This window comes from Juglans regia, chromosome 16 (assembly GCF_001411555.2).
Source record: "Juglans regia cultivar Chandler chromosome 16, Walnut 2.0, whole genome shotgun sequence".
NCBI classification, from domain to species: domain Eukaryota; kingdom Viridiplantae; phylum Streptophyta; class Magnoliopsida; order Fagales; family Juglandaceae; genus Juglans; species Juglans regia.
Window position 1 is genome coordinate 188,599 of NC_049916.1, and position 22,408 is coordinate 211,006.

The following is a 22,408-nucleotide window of genomic DNA, read 5'->3' on the forward strand; positions in this document are numbered from 1 at the left end:
GTTTTCATCATATAATTTGTTGTAGTATACCTGCCAGACCAGATTACATCACTCCGCATCCCGCACTACTTTCATATCACCAACTACAGTTCCGTAAATATAAAAATAGAAATAGAAAGGTACTTAAAAGAAAAAATTAAAAATTGTATCAAAAACATATTTAAAAAATAATAATATTTTATTATTGTAGAGAATGAGATGAATAATCCAACATAAAGATCAAGTTTTGAATAATTAGTCAAAATGTCAAAAAAATCACATATTAACCAAATTTTAACTTTGAGATAGCAAATCTGATAAAGTCATCATAGATTTCATCTACAATTAAGATGATTTTCAACATATTTGGACAATACTGTAGCTTAGCCATCTTAATTTTTAATTATTACTTTTGTCACCGCCGAGCTTTGCTTTTTCCTTCACTCGATTTCAATCATATTTCCTTTTTTATATACATTGTTTTCTTCGTGCAATTTGAGGACATTGATTTTATTTAATTTGACGTATAGATTGCTTTCTTGAAAGTAACGAAAATGAAGCTAATTTAATGGATTTAATATATATATTAAAAAAATAAAATAATATTTTAGATAAAAATAATAAAAACAAATTATATTTGATTATTTATATAGAATTTAGATAGAGTGCCATAAAAAAAAGATAAAAAGTAGGATAATAGGTAAAATTTGACTAATAGATTAGTAAGGCTTCGTTTGGTATTTATATATAGAAAAATTCTAAATATAAGCCCCACACTCTGTACACCCACTTAAAAACATGTGATTTTACTTTTTTATCCTCATATTTCATATTGAATTGTGTGCAGGGTGTGAGGCTTCTGTGTAGCACAACTCTTATATATATCCCAACTCATCATTATAACTTTTTCAAATCTCAATACAAAATATAATAAACAATTCAAATTTTTCAAATTTTAAAATAATAATAATATTAAAAAATAATATTCTAATAATATTTAATTATCTCAATTCAACGTCCAAAAGCAGCCTAAAAGTGACTATGGTAATAGTGGCAAGGAGAGAGGCAACCCTCAAAAATAATAATAATATATAAATAAACAAAATTTTCTAGATCCTCCTTTAATATTTTGCAGTTTTTATTGTTTTTTCGTTTTTGTTTTTAACCCTATATTACCAAACCTAGCATCTGCCGTTTAAACTATCGAATTTTAACACTTTGTCAAGATCTAATTGTATAGAACTATGAAAAATATTATCTGTTGCCTGATTTTTCCAGTCGCTACAAATTGCCAAAGCTTGTTAATTTAAAATGGAAGTTATATTTCTATTATTTTTGGGGAAGACTAAAAATGCAGTGACAGTTCATAAATGCGAAGTGTGATTTTTCCCAAATATTCTAGTGATTTGCTGGATCTTGAGTAAAGAGCACTTCCCCTTATCAAACGTCACTTGTAGGTGAAGCCGTGAAGGTAGGTAGGTAGGCAGCAGGAGTTTGTCTACATTTTTCGTCTTGTGTATTTCTTTGTCAATGTTCAACCTATCAAGTTTCCGAGAACGATGACTTTGGGCTTTCTAGTCATAAGTTTACGTCCAAAATGCTTCATCAGTAGCAATTAATTAGCATGCTCAAAGTCCATTAACCTGTAGATTGCTGTGGATTTTTCGGGAGTTCCCTTCGTAGTAAATAGGAACGACATATGATATAGCCATCAATGCAAACTGGCGTGAATGAGCCTATCATGCTGTCATGGACCAAAACGCCTTTTGTCCGTACTCAAATCAAGGACATTTCTTAGTTGCAGGGCTAGCTTACTAAAAAATCGTACTCTACAATTAGTAAGCACCGACAAGTTGTGCTTCGTTGTCCTCTTGAAACCAATACAGAAAACTTGAACTCTAGCAGTTAACAATTTCAAAGAAAAATGAATGGGAGCAGGGAGGGGAGTGGTCATCATATACAGGGAATTTCATGCCAACATGGGGCCTGTGAAATACCTTTCATTTTACTTCACGAGGTTTGTTTCATTTCTCGCTTTCAGTCTCTCGATGTGGAGGCATCGTAGTGGCAGCTTCTCGAATATTAGCTGAGATCAAATCACACAAACAAAATTAGAAAGAGACCTAGAGAGAGAGAGAGAGAGAGAGAGAGAGTTGTTGAAGAATGACTAACCTTGAGGCAGAGTCTCAGTTTCCAACTCGCCTTCTCCCAAAGGAGATGTCTGCACCTGCTGTTGGACAGCAGATGCCTTTAGTTGCTCTTCTGTTATCTTTAGGTACTCTTCCGTGGTGTATGCTCTATTACTGGATGGAGCACCATCTGCAAGTTTTTATGGCATGGTTCTATCAGATTTGTTTTAAAGGAAAGGGTGGTGGGTCGAGGTGGGGATGGGGTGAAGGAAGGAGAGAACAGGCTGAACTTTCCACGCAGTTGTAAGGATATGAAATGGCATGACCATAAAGCAAACAAAAGGCACAGCATCTCAAATGGAGATAGAATTATCTTTGTTTAAAGAATGCAATACTTGGACTGGACCTGACAAAATCAAGGATCTTTTTCCAGACAGGAGCAGGGTATACATTGATAGCCATTGATCATGACAACTGCATACATGCCTGACATATACATCAGTACCACGGCCTTATCCTAATTGGTGTTTCAGTCAAGTGACCACCTAGATTGTACATAGGCAAAACAAAGATGTTTAGTAAACTTCTTGGAACTCCTCTCATTTCTAGCAACTTGAGACATTTTTTTTATATGTAAAAAGAACTTGATGACTTTTTTTTTAAAATCACCAAGTAGCTTTGTCTTGGTAGCAATTTGCTTGTTTACAAGGGTGGAATGCAACAGATGAAATTAGGTGTGGAAAGACTTTGTAGCTTTGCCTTGGTGGCAATTTGGTTGTTTATGTGGAACCTAACAGATGGAATTAGGTGTGGGAAGAGTTCACTTCATCCTATTGATGATATATATCCTAAGTACACAAGGCGTGCACAATAGATACACCTAGTTAGAGAGAGCAAAAAGATTTACTAAGTCCTGAAGGCTGGCACCAGGTTGTAGTCCTTGATAGGGATGCGATGCCATCTTCCTCCTCCCCAGGTTCTATGATGACTGTTTCAGGAGCTATGTATCCTGAAACTTGCCCTTCTGAGTCTGTAGACCTCGTTGGAGATGGTAATGTGGTTCTGGATGCTAGGGTTGCTCTTGATAAGGGAGAAGCCTCGGGTAATTGGTTCTTGGCATTGGAAGGGGGGAACTTTTTTTGCTGGGTTCTAAGACTAGGAGTGCTGTTGTGATTCCAGAAAGGTAGAATTACATCTGGCGACCGCGGGGGAAGGGGGGGGGGGGTGATATGTGAACTGCTGCAGGTCCAATTTGTGCAATACCAATTCAAGCAAGGGAGGGGACAGATTAGCTTTGGTGACAAGGAGTGATCTGAGCAGTGCCGCAGGGACCAGGGAGGAGCCCCTATGCTGTTTGCCCCTAATTATCCATTGCACCAAAGAGAGATTAGTTTTGTAGGGAATAGGGTAGCGTCATGAACTTGGGTTTTGCAGAAAGTGAAGACTTCTAGACAATTTGTGAGGATATCAAAACAAGAAGTGGTGTGGTCCTTGCTGTGTACTTCCTCTGGTTGGCAATAAGGCCTCTCTAACCTCCACCATATTCAGCTAGAGCCAAATATCTACCCTCACTGTTGGAGCAACACTGGGCAATATAGACTCTATTTCCTACCATCAAGAACTCGGTGAAATCTCTCAATCCTTCAGCTTGCATGAGAGCTTCCCTGGAGGACAATGACCAGAGCACACTGGCTTTCCCCAGAGGCCACTCCTGTTCCTCTCTCACTAATGTGCATCACTCAGATATATTCCCCTGCCAAAATCTCAGAACGCTTTTTGACTTGATGAACCAACTAGAATATCCCATCCCCATGTGAGAAAACAAACACGCTCACAGACTGACTGAAGATTACAAGCAGCTAAACCAAAAATGGTAGGACTCTTGTTAAGGGACCACAAGCAAGAAAGATAAGAAGGGAAGGAGAGAGTATTACTGGCAACTGTCACCAGGGACACATCACAGAGAGAGAGAGAGAGAGAGAGAGTCTATGTCACCACCCTACCGCACTTTATTAGTAAAACAATTTCATACAATATTTAAGTTTCTTGCACCCAAAAAAGAATCCAATACAAGCTAAATTCCAAAAACCTTAACTCTTATTGGTTTATATATTAAATTTTTTTTAACGAAATGGAAGCAGTAAAACAATTCACAACAAACCTTAAACATGGCAACCTGCAATTAAATGGGATTCCAAGGGCCAACTTTTCCTAAAGTGGACCTATTTTTCCTATTACAATCCAACTAAATTTTCTTTCCCAGAATAGAAACCTAACCCAGCGAGTTGCTGCAAACAATAATGAATCTGGAACAGAATAGAAACAGTTCTAATAGAATACTTTCCAATCCAATTTTCAAAGAGAATGGAATGAATGTTTCCTGGAAAACAAAAATGAGAAACTGACATTTCCTACCTTATCTCTGAAAGCATACAATGAAACAATGATACATTTATAGAGATTAGAAAATTCAAGATTTCTCCTAGAACCAAAGATGGCAAAAACTCGGGAAGTTTGGGGAATGAGATGAGATGAGAATTTTGTGAATAGTAGTGAGTAGGCCTGCATATTGGCCCGCCCAAACACTTTTTTGGCCCAACCCGAACCATTCGGATCAGTTTTTTTTTTAAATAAATATATACCTTCCTTTCTCACTACTTGAAAGCCCTTCTCTCTCTGCCTCTGCCTTAGAGACGCAGTACATGGCCAATAACTATAAAACTCATTCAAAGAACAAAAAAGATGTTAAAGACTTAAACTTCGATCGTCTGGGACCCAAGAAAACCAAAATCTCTGATTTTCCATGCTGTCTAATGAAGACGGAAACCGGATAAAAAAGTTTAATGCTTTAGGAGAAGAAAAATCAACGAAACCCATTATCAATTTAAGAGCTCAAAAGAACTCCAAATAAAAACAAAGTGAGAAAGAACAAAAAAACTGAAGAAAGAAGAAGAAGAAGATATTTCTGGGTTTGTTTTTTATTCCCACATGGTTTCCAAAGAAGATGTATACTTGTATAGATACAGATATTTCGTACCTTGAAAATCCGGAACATTATATTCTTGGAAACAAGACACAGATTGAAAGGAGACGAGAGGTTCCGGACGAGGAGCAGTAGCAAAGACCCGCCGATTGAGAGGCTTTTTCTTTCGTTTTGTCCGAATGGGATTTCGAGGTACGACCTCGTCTTAGTCCAGATCTGGCGATGGAGAACGGCGACGTAGAATAAAAAGGGTGGCTACACTAGCTAGGGTTCGAGTAAAGTGCAACTGCGGTGAAGGGAATTGCCCTGAATGGGCAATCTTAGAGTTGCAAGGCACAGTAGAAGCTCAACCTTCCTTCCAAGACCGTCTCCAAAACCTCCAAATCGGCATCCTCTGCCGCCCTTCTTCTTAGGAGGTGTATACTTTTATAGTTGGGTATCATGAATTAACAGGATCGAAAGTCTTGTTGAAGAAGCCATTGTTGGTTATGAAGAAAACTAAACACTCCGACCCAGACCATGAGATCGGTGACAGTGATTTTTCGTCTAGAGTGGAATTAGAAGTTATCGGCGTCATTGGGCATCGGATATCGTTCAAGACGAGGCCAAAGGTACTCTACCTTTTCGGGTCATCGATTTCAAGAGAAATTGGGTGTTTAAACCTGATAGGAGATTTAGATCCGATGAACCCATCTTGAATCGGGTGGGCTATATTGGGTATCTCGGACAAAATGGGTCCCAGAGCTTTATGCAAAGACCTAGTAGTGAGATAATTTGAGTTAAGTATTTATTGGGTTTTGGAAAATGAAAGAAAAAATTTTAAATAAAAAATATATTTTATTTATAAGTAAACAAATTTTATTGATCAAAGAATTAGGCAAAGCCCGATACAAATACAAGAAGCCTATATGCCCTAATTAAGAGGGTGCAAAAGAGACAAGAAAGTCATGTAAGTCCATGCCGTTGAAATCAACAGCAATGGCCCAAGTACATAAAGGTTTTTTTTTTATCAATAAAAGATAGATATTATATATATGAATGAAATAGGCATAGCCTTTGTACACATGAAGTATACATAAGAACTCCTAATTACATTCTAAGAACGATAAATTAAAGACAAGAAATCCTGAACACTATCCCCATGTAAAACAATAGTGGAAAACCAACACATTAGAGTGTGGAGAAAAAATGTCTTCAGCTCGGGCAATGTACGTTCCTTATCTTCGAAGCAACGCACATTCCTTTCTACCCAAGTGCACCACATAATACACAACGGAATCATCTTCCACACTGCTGTCACTTGATGGCAGCCTTGCATCTTTGACCAACAACCCAACAAATCCACCACCCTCATAGGCATAATCCAAGCAAAATCAACCCTTAAAAAGATCTCATCCCACAACACTCTTGTTACCTCATAATGTAATAAGAGATGGTCCATAGATTCTCCATTCTTCTTGCACATGTGGCACCAATCCAACAGCACACATCCTCTCTTTCTCAAGTTGTCCGTGATCAATATCTTCCCTAGAGCAACACTCCAAACAAAAAAAGATACTTTTGAAGGCACACGAGACCTCCAAATACTCTTCTAGGGGAATGACATAATATCAAGTTGCGTTGTCAAGATGCCATAATACGCCTTAACTGTACATATCTTGTGGTTATTAGACCTCCACTTCAAACTATCTCCCAGTGCCATAGGAAACTCCATGGAATATAGTACGCTGTAAAATTCTGAAACAATAGGTAATTCCCAATCATGCAAATCCCTATTAAAAAGAATATTCTACTGGTACACACCATGAGAAAATAAACGCACGTCCGCCACTGAAGCCTCCCTATTCACTGCAATACAGTATAAGGCCGGAAAAGCCCTTTCCAAAGCGTGGTCTCCACACCACACGTCCCTCCAAAATCTTATACGAATGCCCTCGCCAACTACAAAGTGAATTTGATTTGCAAAACATGGTCATCCCTTCCTTATATACTTCCATAAATCCACACCATACCCCCCTCTCACTTCTTTAGAGCACCAACCACCCCAATCGACACCATATCTAGCGTCAATAATATCCTTCCACAATGAACCCCCTTCAAATGATATCTCCAAAGCCATTTTTCCAAGTACATAAAGTGCTGTAAACTAAAGCTATAAGTTCTCCTAGCGATCTGTCTTTGTCCTTGAACATCCTCGCATTGCGCTCCTGCCACAAACACCACATGATGCATATAGGAATCATTTTCCAAACCGCTTTAATCTGCTACATGCCTCCTATATTTGTCCAGCTAGCCAACATAGCCACTACAGTCTCCGGCATAACCCAAGCTAGCTCTACTATACTGATCACCTCATTCCACAACACTCTAGCTGTCTCGCAATGTAATAGGAGATGGTTCACCGAATATTGTTATAATATTATTTTTTATATATTATTTTTGTTTTGAGATTTGAAAAAATTGAATTATTTTTTATGTTTTGCTTGGAAGTTTGGAAAAGTTGTAATGATTAGTTTGATAGTATTTGTGTTTGAATGATATTTGGGAAGAGAATGAGATGAGATGAAAATTATTTCCAAAACAACCCTTCAATGTAATAACCCGATCGTAAAATTTGGCCATAAAAGAATTTTGATGTATTTTCATATTATTATAAAAATTCTATTATTTTTATTATATTCCATTAACATTTTGTCAAATTTTATGTCATTAATAAGTTTTTAATTTTTAATTCAGATTATTATTATTAATTTTAATTGTTAATACGATGAGTGTAGTGGATTACTTTGAACTTCCACGGTCTCCCTCTCCTCTTGTAAGTTACTCCTTCTATAACCAACTAAAACAAGCATCTTTAAAACCTCCATCAGCAGCAGACACTGCCTTTAGGTGTTTTCTTGGTTCATAAGATTTCGACAATTTTGTAACCGACTAACACACCGGAATTCTCAACAATTTATATCTCTTCATTTTCTTCCCCCATGACATTCCTCCATCAACCCTCGACAAACAAAACATCGAGCCACCCCCTTTGTCATATGCATCGTTCGGCAAGCACCACAACCTGTTTCTCTCTCTGCCAACAAGCCACTGCACCACGAACAAGTTGCTGCCAACGACGCAACCTCCACAATGGCACTGTGAAATCCACTGCACATACCATCACTATGGAACATAAGCCCCTGATCTTGCTCCTCAAAACAGAGTAGGACCCCACTGCCATGAACGGAGCAGACCCCACTGCCATGAACGGTGAAGTCCAGCAACTGCAGCCCACGTAACTTGTAAGCAACACCTCCCTCCCTGCCGGGACCCAAGCAACCAGACAACCACCAAACCAGTGGAAACTGAGAAATCAAGTCAATATCATTGTGCACCAGGCCCATGTACACCGCCTGTGTTTCCTGATCAGTCACCTCCCATCATCTCACGCCACTCTTGTTAATATCTGTCGCACATCACTCTCTCCCACATCAAAAGCCCCATCTAGCCACTGTCACATATCTCTCCTCCACACCGCAGTAGTCACAGACAGCCACCTTCCTCCACCAGCCCTTAACGTCGCTACATTCGCACAGTAAAACACCACCCGATGCCAAGCAAGCGTTGTTGCGTTGCCAAGCCGTGTACCCATATGTGCCCACAGCCTTGCGCCTCTACAAATAGCATTGGAACACCACCCACGTTCATTTGCATTGCTCCGTGAGCCACCATCAACCCATCGCAGCAACCATCATTGCGTTTCTCTTCGCTCGACACCCACCACCATGCATAGAGGAAGCCGACTAGCAACCACCGTGAATCTCAGCCCAGCCACCGTTCCATCAGCCTCTGTTTCTCTTGCACGGTAAGCCTCCATCACATTGCTCTTTTCCTCTCAAGGGAATGTTGGCTCTATGTAAAAAATGATGCTTTCAATTCTTCCGCGATCATGTTACTCGTGTAACTGCTAGGGTAAATTTTAGGTGTCATCACAACTTTACCCTTATCTCTTTTCACATGGAATTTACTTGTTAGCCTATTCATAAAGTATGTGCAGATCGTAGTCCTTTTTCTGTAAAACATGTACAGATTTAAGTTTTAACAAAAATATGCCCTTTTAATCCTTTCTCGTGTAGTGTTTTGTGAAGCACCGTGAAGAAATGTTTCAAGTATAATTATGTTTGTGCCCTTAGGTTTTAAGTATTTGTTTTAAGCTTGTCTCATTTACGTGGGCTAGGCTTAATTTTCACATCAGCTTGGTTTATTGTATTTCAGGAACTGTTATAATATTTTAAGTAGACTGATTTTCATATGGGCTTTGATGTTTAAGTTGGGCACAGTTTTAATCTATGATTAGCCCAGAAACTTTATTTTTCAGAAACCTAATTTTTCCTACAAAAAAATATTTAAGGATTTAAATTGTGTTATTTAAGTATTAAATTTTTCAGAAACCTTAATCTTTATTTTGAATACTTTAAATGTGATTGAGTCTAGCTTATGAAACAAATGCCATTGTTTATTTTGTCAGATTAGATCAAATTTGTTCTATTACAGTTATAATTATAAAATAAAGAAATATGTTAATTAAATGATATTAGTATTTATTAGATTTCGCATCTCTGAACATGGCAAAAGGATGGCTAAGTTTCTACGAAGGTCGTCGGCTTCATGGGTTGCTAAGGGTATAGAGGATTGCTTAGAACTCCTTTGTCATAACGGATTCTTCAGGGAGCTAAGGATGGACAATGGAGTTCTCATCATTCAATACCATATTAACACAAGGGACAGTTTTCTGCAACTTTTAGGATTCTGGAATGGGAGGAAAGGTTTGTTGGTGATCTCTGAAGGTGCAAATAGCATTGGATGGAAAGGTTTTGTGCATTCCATTCGAAGCATCACTGGGTCCAAAGCCCCTGCTCTGGAGCATGCAAACAGAGGGGTGTTCATTGATGGAAAGATAGTGGGAAGGCCTTTCTCGGTCAAAGGTGCCTCGTATGCCTTGGTGTTACGGTCACTAGCGTGTATTCCAGTCAAGAGTAGCTCCGCGGCGGAAGGAAAGGGTAAAGCACTTGTAGGAGACAAAGGTTGTCAAGTGACATTGGGAGAAGTGGAAGGTAAGCACGTTCCTCATGTGTTGCAAGGTGGAATGGGTGCCTTTGTTGGGTGTGTGAGGGTGGGAGAAGTGGAGGGGATCTTGTGGGTTGTCAAAGCTTAATTGACGAAGTTATGGAGAATGTGAGAGATCTGTTGATTAAAGTGAATAAGGGGTTGGACCTGGTCATGGGTTGAAAACCGGGGGGGGAATTGATCCTATGGGTTTGAAGGCTCAAATTCGTCGGCGCAAGGCACCTCAACACCAATACGGTCGTCAGACGCTGGCATCTTTGTTCACGTCGATGTCACTTAGTTCATCGGCAGGTTGCCATCTAACTACCCCCAGTCACCAGTTGCAAATGGGATTGATACTTTTTTCCAAGGTTCACTTTCAGTTGAAGATGGGGGTCCTTCCAGGGTTTTGAGTACTTTGGAAGAAGTAGACGAGTCTCTTTCAGAAGATAAAAATGGTGTAACAAAAGGTAGTGCTTCCCCACCTGTTTCGAAAGACGGGGATGAGCTTATAGCCCTATTTGTTCTATGCCTCTTGAGGGCATTCTGAAGTCGTCCTCATAGAGGGAGTTTCGGGTGGATAAATGTGTAAATTTTAACGGGAAAACCGGTCCAGACCGGCCTGAACCGGTTTCTAAAATGCAAAAACCGGCCGGAACCGGTTTTATGATTTTTAGGACCGGACCGGTTCACTATAATATATATTTAAATTAATTTATTTTAATATTATATATAATTTTTAGATATAATAATATAAATTATAATTATATATAAGATATTATATAATTATCACTATGACCATATATTATATAGTATTAATATCACTATTAATATAGTATATAGTATTAGTATCACTACATCATTGGTTAAACAGAACTGATTAAATCACTGGCTTTTTTTATCAGGGGGTGTGGCCCCAAAGGATTGTTTGCACCCATGAGGTGTTGAACCTTGGACCTTGAAGGAAGTGATGCTCCAAGACCAAGTACTTCACCACTTGGGCCAACACCTTGGGGTTTAGTTAGATTTAGGATTGGTTTGAATTCAAAGAAGAGATGAGATGAGATAGTTTTAGATAAAAGAAGAAAGTTGAAAGAAATATTGTTAGAATATTATTTTTTAATATTATTATTGTTTTGGGATTTGAAAAAATTGAATTGTTTATTATATTTTGTGTGAGAATTTGGGAAAGTCGTAATGATGAGATGAGAAGAAATACTTTCTAAATCCAAACGGTGCCTTATTCAGTTAAGTAATCTTGTTTGGCTTTATTTACTTAAGAACGTAACATTCCTAGCCCTAGGGAAGGGGGGTTACACTCAACTTCTTGAAAAGATAACTACTTGACTAATTTAAAGACGACTCTACAACTGACTCTTTAATAGTGCTATAAACAGATGGATACTTGTATACTTTGAACTCATAGACTTTCATCGTTATCATTATTCAAAAATATTTAGAAATGTTACTACAAAAAATTAAGAAAGAATTTTTTTTTTTATAAGTGAAAAAAATCAAGTAAGAAAATACATACAATTACTTCAGGACATCAAAAAAGGATATGTTTTTGCTTGAATGAACTTCTTTATACTTGACAAAACATATAGAGTTCTGCAAGTGTAAAAGGTTCCCAATCCACATGCTAGACCTCAGTATAATGTTGGGCTTTAGATGATTGCTTTTATAGAAAGTTAGGTCTCCAGGGAAAAGAGATCAAGAGGTAGATGTGATGTTGTGGACTCCCTTTAGAAAAGGGAAATTTTCTGTTGGCTCCTTCTATAGAGTCATTGCCAATTTGGAGGACAACTCTTTCCCTTGGAAGAGCATTTGGGGGAGTAAGGTTCCTTTAAAGGCCACATTCTTTGTCTGGAAAACCTCGTTGGGGGAAGACCATGACCATGTACAACCAATGGAAATGGCAGATTATTGTAATCAATTGGTGTTGTATGTGCGCGAAAAGTAGCAAAACAGTGGATCACTTACTTACTTCCTCATTGTGAGGTTGCTAGGACCCTGTGGGATGATTTCTTCAATAGAATAGGGCTAGCATAGGTTATGCCTGGTAGGGTGGTTGATCTTCTCGCCAACTGGAGAAGTCTTAATGGTGTTCTGCAAATTGAAATGATTTAAAAGATGGTTCTCACATGCCTTTGATGGTGCATTTAGAGGGAAAGAAACAATTGGAGTCTCAAAGATAAGGAACGTTTGTTTAAGAAGCTTCAAAGTTTCTTTTCAACACCTTATTTCTTTGGACAATGGCTATATATTACAATGGGCTTAATGTTCATAATTTCCTTGTATCTATTACTTCTTCTTCCTAACTAAGTATCTTTTCTTGCATGCACCCTGTGTACTTAGGCTTCACCTAGATTTCTATTAATAAAATTTTTACTTGTAAGAAGAAAAGTAAGATTCCCAAAATGAAGAGAAAGTGTTTTTCAATTAACACTCATACTTTCCATTTCCGCATACTTAGAAAACCAGTTAATGTCAGAATCTATCTAACAAATTCTATTAAAAGTTAATATGTAGCTGTAATATCCTAAAAGCTTATTTCTTTGTATGGACAACTTCATTAGGGAAGATCCTCACCTTAGATAATCTCAGGAAATGCCAAATCATTGTGTTGGATTGGTGCTACACATGCAAGAAAAGTGGGGAGTTCGTGGACCACTTATTATTGCATTGTGATGTAGCCATGAGCTTATGGAATGATATATTTGCTCATGTGGGGCCACATTGGGTGATGCCACGAAGGGTGGTTGATTTGCTAGCAATTTGGAGAGGCATCCAACGTAACTCTCAATAGTAGCTATGTGGAAGATGGTTTCGATCTGCTTATGGTGGTGCATATGGATGGAGAGGAATGGACGGAGTTTTGAGGATCGTGAATGTACAATGGACGAGCTTAGAAGGTTTTTTTATTAATACCTTATTCCATTGGTCATTTGTAATAGATTTTAAAGGCATGAATATGCATGATTTCCTTGTATCTTTAGACAATCATGCATAGGTTTTGCTATTGTATATCTCTGGTGTACTTGGCTATGCCCATTTTTCATATTCATAAAGTTCTTACTGATAAAAAAAAAAAAAGGCAGCAGGGGGCTCAATCGACAATATCTTTTGGAGGATAATAAGCCACACATAAATTTAATGCCCATTGCTTTGCGAAATAAGAATATAGACGCTGAAGTACTTAATCACTTACTGGGATCGACTAGAGTCTGAGAACCCTCGGTGCTGGTTGTAGATGATGGGTTTGCTGTATTGGGTTTACTGGAGCTGTATGTGTTTTCCGTTGAAATGTCATCAAGACCAATCTCCCGTTCAAGTGTGCTCTTAAATTCCTTTGAAACTTCCTACATACAAATAAATAGGCACCGCTACTAAAACTAGAGCTTCTCATGAGTAGCATAACACAACAAATTCAACCTGAAGTTCTCTAATGGTGGGTTGAAATGCACGCAATGTCTTCCCCAAGTTCCGAGCAACCTGCATTTAGCCAGCTTAATCAAAATACCAAATAGATCAGCACACATACTGACACACACAAAAGAAGATAGGGAAAAGAAAGCCTTTAATACTGAAGCAACCAGTATCCCCTTTAATTGGGCAGATCCATTGCACTCTCATATTTCCACACAGTCAGCCTAATCCTTTGAGAAGATAGGGGAAAAAAGGCCTAATAGTATTGAAACAATCAGTATCCCCCTCTAATTTGGCAGATCCAATGCACTCTCAGATTTCCACACAGCCATTCTAATCCTTTTAGAAGTACAGTGTTATTAATTAGTGTTGTCAAGAGTTAATCTTTAAGTCATAATTATGCAAGACAGACTTCGTTACCACTCACTCACACACTCAAACGTGACATAAACAAAGTTGTGACTATTTAAGAGCCTAGAGCAAGCAGATTAGGAAGATACTAAGAGCTTCCTAGGAAAAGGCAGCTTGGAGTTCAGATGATGCATCATTACGATCTTTCTCTTGTGGGAAACTTCATGACCAATTGATAACATCCATTCCCATCTGCCATCTGAATGGCAACTCTTACCATTAAATCTAGATTACGTTACACCCTAGAAAAACATTATTGGCGTAATCCCAATTCCTTGGGGAAAGTAAGACATAACTATCTAAGTCATCCCTATAGATCTATTTTTCCAGAGAACCAGCATGGAATCGATTCAAATTAAGACCATCTAAATATCTAAATATACATAGACTATTAATAATTAATAATCCAAATCTTTAACAAACTAAAAGTAAAATAAGGTCTGAGGTCACTTATCAAAAAACAAATAAGGTCTGAGGTTTTAAGTTTATACACACAACTCACCTCGGCAAGACCTTTGGGACCAAAAACCAACAAAGCCACCACCCCAATGACCAGAGCCTCGGGAGCTCCAACACCAAAAAGAGATGCATAAATCACCATACCTTTACCCCTCCGCTTCCTCTCTGCACGAACATCATTTCGAGAAAAAAAAAAAAAAAAAAAGGAAAAAAACGAAAGAAAGATAACAAGGAATCACATTCCAACTAGATTCAACAGACTAAAAAGAAAATGAATAATGAATGTCCAAAAGATAAAATACCCACGAACCGAGATGAGAAGAAAAACCTGAATTGAGAGACTTTGGCGTGATTGAGATTATACCCAGATGCTTCAAACCACTCCATGGAGAGAAAAGACTGGCGCCTAGTGGAGGAACCGCTTTGGGGAGATGAAGTTTTGGGGTTTTAGAGTGTGACGCTAGAGAAGAAGATGTGGTGTAAATAGCTGATTTTGTAGAACAGACGGGTGATGATAAAAACGTGGGAGCGCAGATTGCCGAGGCCATGACCATGCGTGTGGTCGTTTGCAGGTCAGTCTGCTTATTTTGAAGTCTGGTTTTTGAGTAAAATGGCCTTGGAAGCATCACGAGTCTATAAATATTCTCCGGCAAGTTAAAATGGACCTTGAGCAGATTTGGACTTTGCAGATAAAGGTTTTAACCCACTCAACCCAACTGTGAGTGCTAAAGGATTGGGTTTTGGACTCATTTTGGACCCACAACCGTTGCCAGAGTCCAATGCCAACCAATTATCCCTGAAATGCTAAAGCACCGGCTTCGGCTTCCTGGAAATTTTCATCGAGTTTATGGAACCAAGCCGCTTTTTTCTAGTTTTAGGAAAAGCTTTAAAATATATTTACTTATTTTTCTCAATATCATCTAAATATTATTTCTTTGTAATATTTTTTGTCGATCTTCTTTTCAAACCATAAAATTTATGATAGCTGTTGAGGAATAAAATGTAATGAAAAAAGGTAAGCTCAAGGCGCCCATGACAAGTTGAAACCTATCATGAAATGAGAGAAGGGAGACAAAGAGAGCTTGTCAATTAGAATACACAAAACAAAATAATAAAGTGACTTCAAATTGAAAAGTAAGGCTTTGCAAATCCTTCACCGGCTCCGACTCTGGCAAACGCTAGCTCCGCCTCTAGCAGTAGTCCGAATTCAAATTTGAAGTCAGAGTTGAAATAACTCCGAAATTTAATATCGGAGTCGAAGTTCAAAGCCCAAAATCAAATGTAAAGCAGCGTCGTTTTACATCTGATAGTTTGAAACTAAGTTAACTAAACGACATCGTTCCATTTCAAGTGGAAGATGTCGTTTTGTGCACATCGAGGGTCCAAAACACAGGACCCCTCTTTGTCCCTATCACTCTTTCGCGAAGATTCTCTCTCCTCTCTATTTCTCACTACCCATCAGCCGTGCCGCACCTTCTTATTGTTGACGTAATGTCACTACGAGCCCAGACCCAATGTAGCCTACTTCCCGTCAGCCGTCGCGACACTATAAAGTATATTTTGGCCTCCTAATTTCATTTGTTTTTGTTGTTTGATTTATGGGTTTTTAAATTTAGGGTTCCAAGATCTAATTGGGTTGATTGTGAATTTTATTGTATTTGTTGTTTGAATTGGTGGATTTAGATTTTTAGCCTAGGAATTAGGGGATTTTGTTGTTGAAAATTTGAAAATGTCACCAGAGTCAGTGGCTCAACCCTAGCTCGACTGTGGCTTGAGCGAATTTCAAATAGATTGTTTGCCTAATGCTTATTTGACACTCCACTTGAACGAACTACTCAACTAAACAATGGGTTAATTTAATTAAACAAGTTTTGTCTTTCCACAACAAATATGTTTGAATAGTATTTTTTTAAAAATTTGTGTGAGTTTTACTTTTTTTTCTTTTTTTAAAACCACACACATATGGTTTAAAAGACATGTTTTTTTGTTTTGGAAACACATTTTTTCTTTTCAAAACAATTGCCTATTAACAAAAGAAGAATCCCAATAGGTTGTTTTGAAAGAGTGTTCTGGCTAGATTCTCATTCTGAAAATGATCTTAATGTGTTTCCAATGTCTAGATTCTTTTCGTGACATGTCTTTATTGGTTGTTTCTTAATTGTTTCAGCGCAATTTATATGGATATGGATGCTAAACCTACTCGGGACGATCATCCACAAGGGGATGTCACAGTTCCTACACCGACAAGTATTTCCACCCCTAGACCCATATCTGGAGCAGCTACTTCCTATGCAAGTAGTCGAGTACTTATAGATAAAAAAAGATTAGGGTATTCTTAATAAGGAGGAAGATTTGGATATTGATGTCGATCGACCACCACAACCTAGTAAAACAAGGTCATGGACATGTGAACATTTCACCAAGCAAGATGCCACCACAATAGGCAAGTTTATGGTTGTCATTTGAATAAGCAAAGCAATTCTATATTAATAGCACATCTTATGAATTTCTAGCGATATAAGATACATAAGAGGCTGGTGGCCAATGACATATAAAAAAACATATATATAGCGAAGTTGGTGACAAAAAATGAAGTCAAATAAGTATAGTCATGTTGTTTCATTCTTCATCATTGTTTTAAAAACTGGAGAGATTAAGATGCATCCACAATTCAACTATAAAACTAAGCCCAAATATACATGATAAACTAAATTTTTATAGCCCAAAAAAATCATTATAAATGAAAACCAAATTGAAGGGGTCAAAAAATCTGAAAAGGGTGTCGAAACCGTAGGATGGACAAACTAGGAGCTTGAAGATCCGAGCCAAAGATCATGTCGAACTTCAAATCAACAGGCCAAATGAAGATTGAGCAGGTAAACTATGAGACCTAGTAAAATGCACAAGAAAGAACAAAGAGAAAAGGAAGAGAGAGGAGAGAGAGAGAGAGAGGCCCAAAGGGTGTCATGGGCATGAGAATGATAGCAAGGAGTACTTAGAGAGAAAGGAAGAAGAATATGCAAATCCCAGCATTAAGTACAATGTATTTTGGGTGTTTAGGAAGTATCACAATGCAGGGCATTTTACTTTCATACTGATATGGGTTTTGTACTTCTATTAGTATAAAGGGGCAGGAGAAGATGACAATGGATCATCTGAGAATTGTATGATGCTTGTATAGTGGAGGGTAGAACTTGCTCGAATTAATTCTGATTCTTACTTCAATAAAGATTTTCCAATATTCATTCTTTTGCATTCTTTATTCTGCTACCATATTCTTCACACACTCATAGTTAACAATTGGTATCAAAGAGTCTGTCCTCCCATGGCGGACGACACACGTTCCATGACACTGAAAGCGCATCAGAAGAGTACCCAAAGGCAACAAAAGGCAATACAAAGGCAGCTGGATGACCAACAGTAGTCAATTTAGACTATCACAAATAGGTTAGACCGAATGAATGGCATGATTTGCACTTTGGTTGAACATCATCGTGTTAATCCTTCTGGAGTAGGAATTTAAGAACACGGGTAGTAATTCAAGAAGATAGGAATGCATTGCCGAGGAGGTACAATTAGATTTTTCCCCATTTTGATGGGAATAATAAGCTGGGATGGGTTTTCAAGGTAACCCAATATTTCGAGTTCCATCAAACACTTCTACATCAAAAGATGCAAATGATCTCTTACTATATAAAGGGTGAGGCCTTAATATGGTATCAAGATGCACTGGATGGAGGACAATTCGCGGGGTGGGAATCGTTTGTGAAGGTTTTATAGACAAGGTTTGGTCCACTAGCTTACAATGACCCCATGAAAGCCTTAACTATGTTTAAACAGATAACGACAGTAGCTGATTATAAAGTCCGGTTTGAGAGTCTCTCGAATAGGTTGAAGGATCTCTTAGAGAGAAACAAATTGAGTTACTTTTTGAGTGGGTTGAAGGATGAGAAATCATTACCAGTAAGGATGTTCAATCCTATTAATTTGAGTGCAGCATTTGGGTTGGCAAAAATCAAGAGGAATACATTCGGGGCTTTCGAAAGGCTTTAAGATCTGCGATGAATGTTGTTAATAATCCTTCTTATGGGAGTGGAGAGGAAGTAGGAAAAATATTTCAGAAGAATTATGTCCAGGGAAGAAAGATTTCTTCTTCTCAAATGGATGAAAAGAGAAGGAAGAGACTGTGTTACCATTGTGAGGAGAAATGGAATCCCAATCATATTTGTAAAAATCTCAGGGTGTACCTCTTGCCTATGAAAGATAATGTCATGCATGAGGAAGCAACACAAGAAAAAAGGTTTTGATCATGAGTTAGGAAGAAAGAGCACAAAAAAGGGGCAGGAAGAGAATTTAGAAATATTAATACATGCTATTTCTGGTTCTCCTAGTCCTACCACTATAAGGCTTATGGGGGTATTTGGGGCACAACCAGAACTAATTCTGGTAGATTCAGGAAGCACACACAATTTCTTGGACCCTATGGTGGCACAAATAGAAAGACTGAAGGTGGATAATGGATCTAAGTTGCAAGTGAAAGTGGCAAATGGTGAAAGGCTGCTTAGTAAGGGTAGATGTGAGGAGACCAATGTTAGAGTTCATGATAATAGACTTCCTATTTCTTTCCATCTATATTAGCATTGGCAGGGTGTGACATAGTGCTTGGAGTTCAGTGGTTGAGAACTCTTGGGCCAATAATATGGAATTTTTTTACAAATGAATATGGGATTTCGGTTGATGGAAAGGAAAATAATGTTGCAATGGTGGAAGGGTTACCACTCTCACATGGAGCTAGTGTAGTCTTTTCAGTAATTGATAGGCTTACCAAACATGCTCATTTTTTCCCTCTCTCTCATTCTTACACAACCATTAAGGTAGTTCAAGTATTCTTCTTGGGATGTTCAAGTTATATGGAATGCCCAAATCAGTCATTTTAGATAGGATGTATTTACTAGTGCCTTCTGGAATGAGCTCTATTATCTATAGGGTACTACTCTAGCTTTTAGTTCTGCCTATTATCTACAAATGGATGGGCAAACTAAAGCTCTTAATAAATGTCTAAAAGGGTATCTAAGGTGCTATATTGGGTCCAAGCCAAAGGATTGGATTTGTGGCTTCCTATGGCTGAGTGGTGTTATAATACCACAAGCCACTCTTCTGATAGAATGACACCCTTTGAAGCATTTTATGGCTACTCTCCTCCAAATTTATTGTCCTATGTCCCAGGCACTACTCTGCTAATGTTGTTGTTGACCAACAGATTAAGACAAGGGAGGAGATTTTGTGTGTACTAAATGAGAATTTGCATATCAATAGAGAATGAAGTTCTTTGCTGGCCATAAAAGAACCGAGAGAATTTTCGAGGAAGGTGACTGGATATTTTTGAGATTGTATCCCTTTAGACAAAAGATGGTAGCATTGCACCATAACTTCAAATTAGCACGATATTATGGTCGCTTAAAAATCCTAGCTAAAGTAGGAGTCATGGCCTATAAGTTGGACTTGCCAATTTCATCAAAAATTCATCCAGTGTTTCATGTGTCTTGTCTAAAAAAGAAGTTTTAAAAGTAGATTTCATCGTTGCCAACTTTACCAGCAGTTGATCAGGAATGAACCATTCAACCAGAAATAGAGGCTATACTTGACAGGAGAATGAATAACAGGGGCAAACAAGTTGTTATTGAGGTCCTTACCAAGTGGACAAGTACACTTCTAAAGGATATTTTGTGGGAGTCTTTGTGGAAGCTGCATGAACTTTACCCTCACCTTGTGGGCTAGGTTCTTTAAAGGAAGGACATTGCAGTAACCATGTGGTCAAGGCTTTCTCAAGTGGAGGAGAATTGTCATGGGCGTGGGAATGATAACAAGGAGTACTTTGTGAGAAAGGAAGAAGAATATGCAAAATGTGATGCTCAGTGTATTAGTTAAACAAAATGTTTCATTGTATTAGTTAAACAGTGCATTTTGAATGTTTAGGAAGTATCACAATACGGTGTGCTTTGGGTGTTTACGAAGTATTACAATATGGTGGTTTTACTTTTATACTAATCTGGATTTGTAGTTCTTTTATTATAAAGGGGGCTGGAGAAGATGACAATGGATCATCTGAAAATTGTAAGATGCTTGTATTGTGAAGGGTGAAATTTTCTCGAATTAATTCCAATTCTTGCTTTAATAAAGATTTCCAAGATTTGTTCTTTTTCATTCTTGTTCTGCTACCATCTTTTTCACACACTGATACTTAACAGAGGGGATGAAAAACTTAAGAATGGCAAAGAGGTGTGGGGGGACAACAGCTAGGGTTAGAGGAGAACAGTGGGTCGTCAATGTGTCATTGTAGGAAGCATAAAATGGGGAGGTTGGGGACCTCAATTTTGCCGAACGTTATATCGAGTTAATTATGTTCAACCTGACTTTATTCGAGAGAGCAGGATCGGGCTTCACAGGCTAGCAGGGCCAATTTTATTTTTACATAGACCTACCAGTTGAACCATAAAATTCTTGTAATTCACAACAACGACACAAACATGTGTTTTGATTTTGAGGAGGATTTGCGACACTCGAGTTTGTTAATGCTGGCAGCACATGGCTAGAGTGAATAACTAACCTCTTGGTGGCCTTTTATGCTGCAAATTTGAAGGCCAAATCAAACTTGCCTCATTTATCATATGGAAAGTAACAAGATGGCTACAAGAGTTTAATGGTAAGCTTAAGCCATCGATAGTCTAACAAAACAACATATTATTACTTTGTACATGTTGCTCAAGGTGCCTGTACTTGAGGTGAACGGTAAAAAGAAAGTTTTGGTTTCTTGGATGCCTCCTATGAGAGGTAGATTGAAACTAAATTTGGATTTAGCCTCTAAAGGGCTAGAATTTTGGACTAGCTGTATGTGGTGGTGTGATTTGTGATTCTCAAGGTCTTTTTCATGTGGTTTTCTGGCAAGCTTGGGCGTTGGCACTAACATCTATGTTGAGCTTTCAACTTTAAAGCTTGGACTTCTTATCTCCTACACGTTGAGCATCAATTATCACCTTACCATCTCACTTCCATTTTAAAATTGAACAAATTTTCAGGGAAGGAAATTTCCTTACAGGTGGTCTTGATAATATAAACGTAGCAGTCGGAATGCCTTTTTCTTTTCTATATCCATGCTTCCAAACCTATTGGTAGGTGTTTTAACACTTGATAAATTTGGTTTGCCTTCTTTTGATGTAGATAGTTTTCTTTGTTTCTACATACCTTGTAAAAAGATGCCGAGATTAGTGCTATTAGCATACATCAAAATGTATTATAGATAACTTGATAGTTTTATTTTCAAAGCTTAGGTTTTGTGATTTTTTTACTTCAAACTTGTTTTTTTATATATGGTATTCGCATGTAGAAAGTGAGATTTATGAACAAAACTAGAGTACCGTCTGCCTTCATTAAAAAAAAAATCACACTTATTAATGTCATCAAAGTGATGGCCACTCAAAATGTGCCATATGACAAGTATAATTGGAGGCCATATTTTTCTTTTGACAAAGAAGCCAAATAGAAAAAGAGAGGAAAAAAAAAAGGTAATATCTTGATAAAAATACCGTTTCTATTTAACTATGATAATTAGCTTTAAATTATTTGTCCTTAATTTAGAATAAAAACAATAAAATTCAAAACAAAAAATGAGAGATGCTAGGAGCCGGATGTAGTGGAAAACCCAATTGTACACCCTCCCTCCAATAATTGAGCTAAACGTCAACTTTTCAATATGCTTACCATCTACTCACATACAACTAATAAAACTCATTTGTTTCCTCTCTCTCTCTCTCTCTCTCTCTCTCTCTCTCCCCTCAAGATAGGAATACTATGAGAAGGAAAGGGAAAACATGGCTTTGCTAACTTCGGTTCCAGCTCTTCGTTCTTAGGCTTTTCCGTTAAACTTTCAACT

General features: G+C 37.9%; 1 protein-coding gene and 1 pseudogene across 2 annotated transcripts; one reads left to right on the forward strand and one right to left on the reverse strand.

Annotated features, from left to right (window-relative positions):
* Positions 1-1,724: 1,724 nt before the first annotated feature.
* LOC109000900 (sec-independent protein translocase protein TATB, chloroplastic) lies at positions 1,725-15,162 on the reverse strand. 2 transcript variants are annotated; one of them, XM_018977946.2, is made up of 6 exons: positions 14,789-15,162; positions 14,522-14,643; positions 13,615-13,674; positions 13,391-13,541; positions 2,152-2,298; positions 1,725-2,065 (listed from the first exon to the last, which is right to left on the reverse strand). In XM_018977946.2, exons 1-6 carry the CDS (start codon positions 15,102-15,104, stop codon positions 2,004-2,006), a joined length of 858 nt encoding a protein of 285 aa, XP_018833491.1. In that variant the 5' UTR covers positions 15,105-15,162; the 3' UTR covers positions 1,725-2,003. The 2 variants fall into 2 exon arrangements, with proteins under 2 accessions (XP_018833491.1, XP_018833492.1); XM_018977947.2 differs by having other exon boundaries at positions 14,807-15,149.
* LOC118344849 lies at positions 3,063-5,789 on the forward strand (annotated as a pseudogene).
* Positions 15,163-22,408: the final 7,246 nt, after the last annotated feature.

Coding starts and splice junctions, on each gene's coding strand:
- LOC109000900 (XM_018977946.2), bottom strand. CDS start 15,104: ATGCTTCCAAGGCCATTTTACTCAAAAACCAGACTTCAAAATAAGCAG. Junction 14,644..14,788: donor AGGTTTTTCTTCTCATCTCG/GTTCGTGGGTAT, acceptor ATGTTCGTGCAG/AGAGGAAGCGGAGGGGTAAA. Junction 2,066..2,151: donor AACTGAGACTCTGCCTCAAG/GTTAGTCATTCT, acceptor ATTTGATCTCAG/CTAATATTCGAGAAGCTGCC.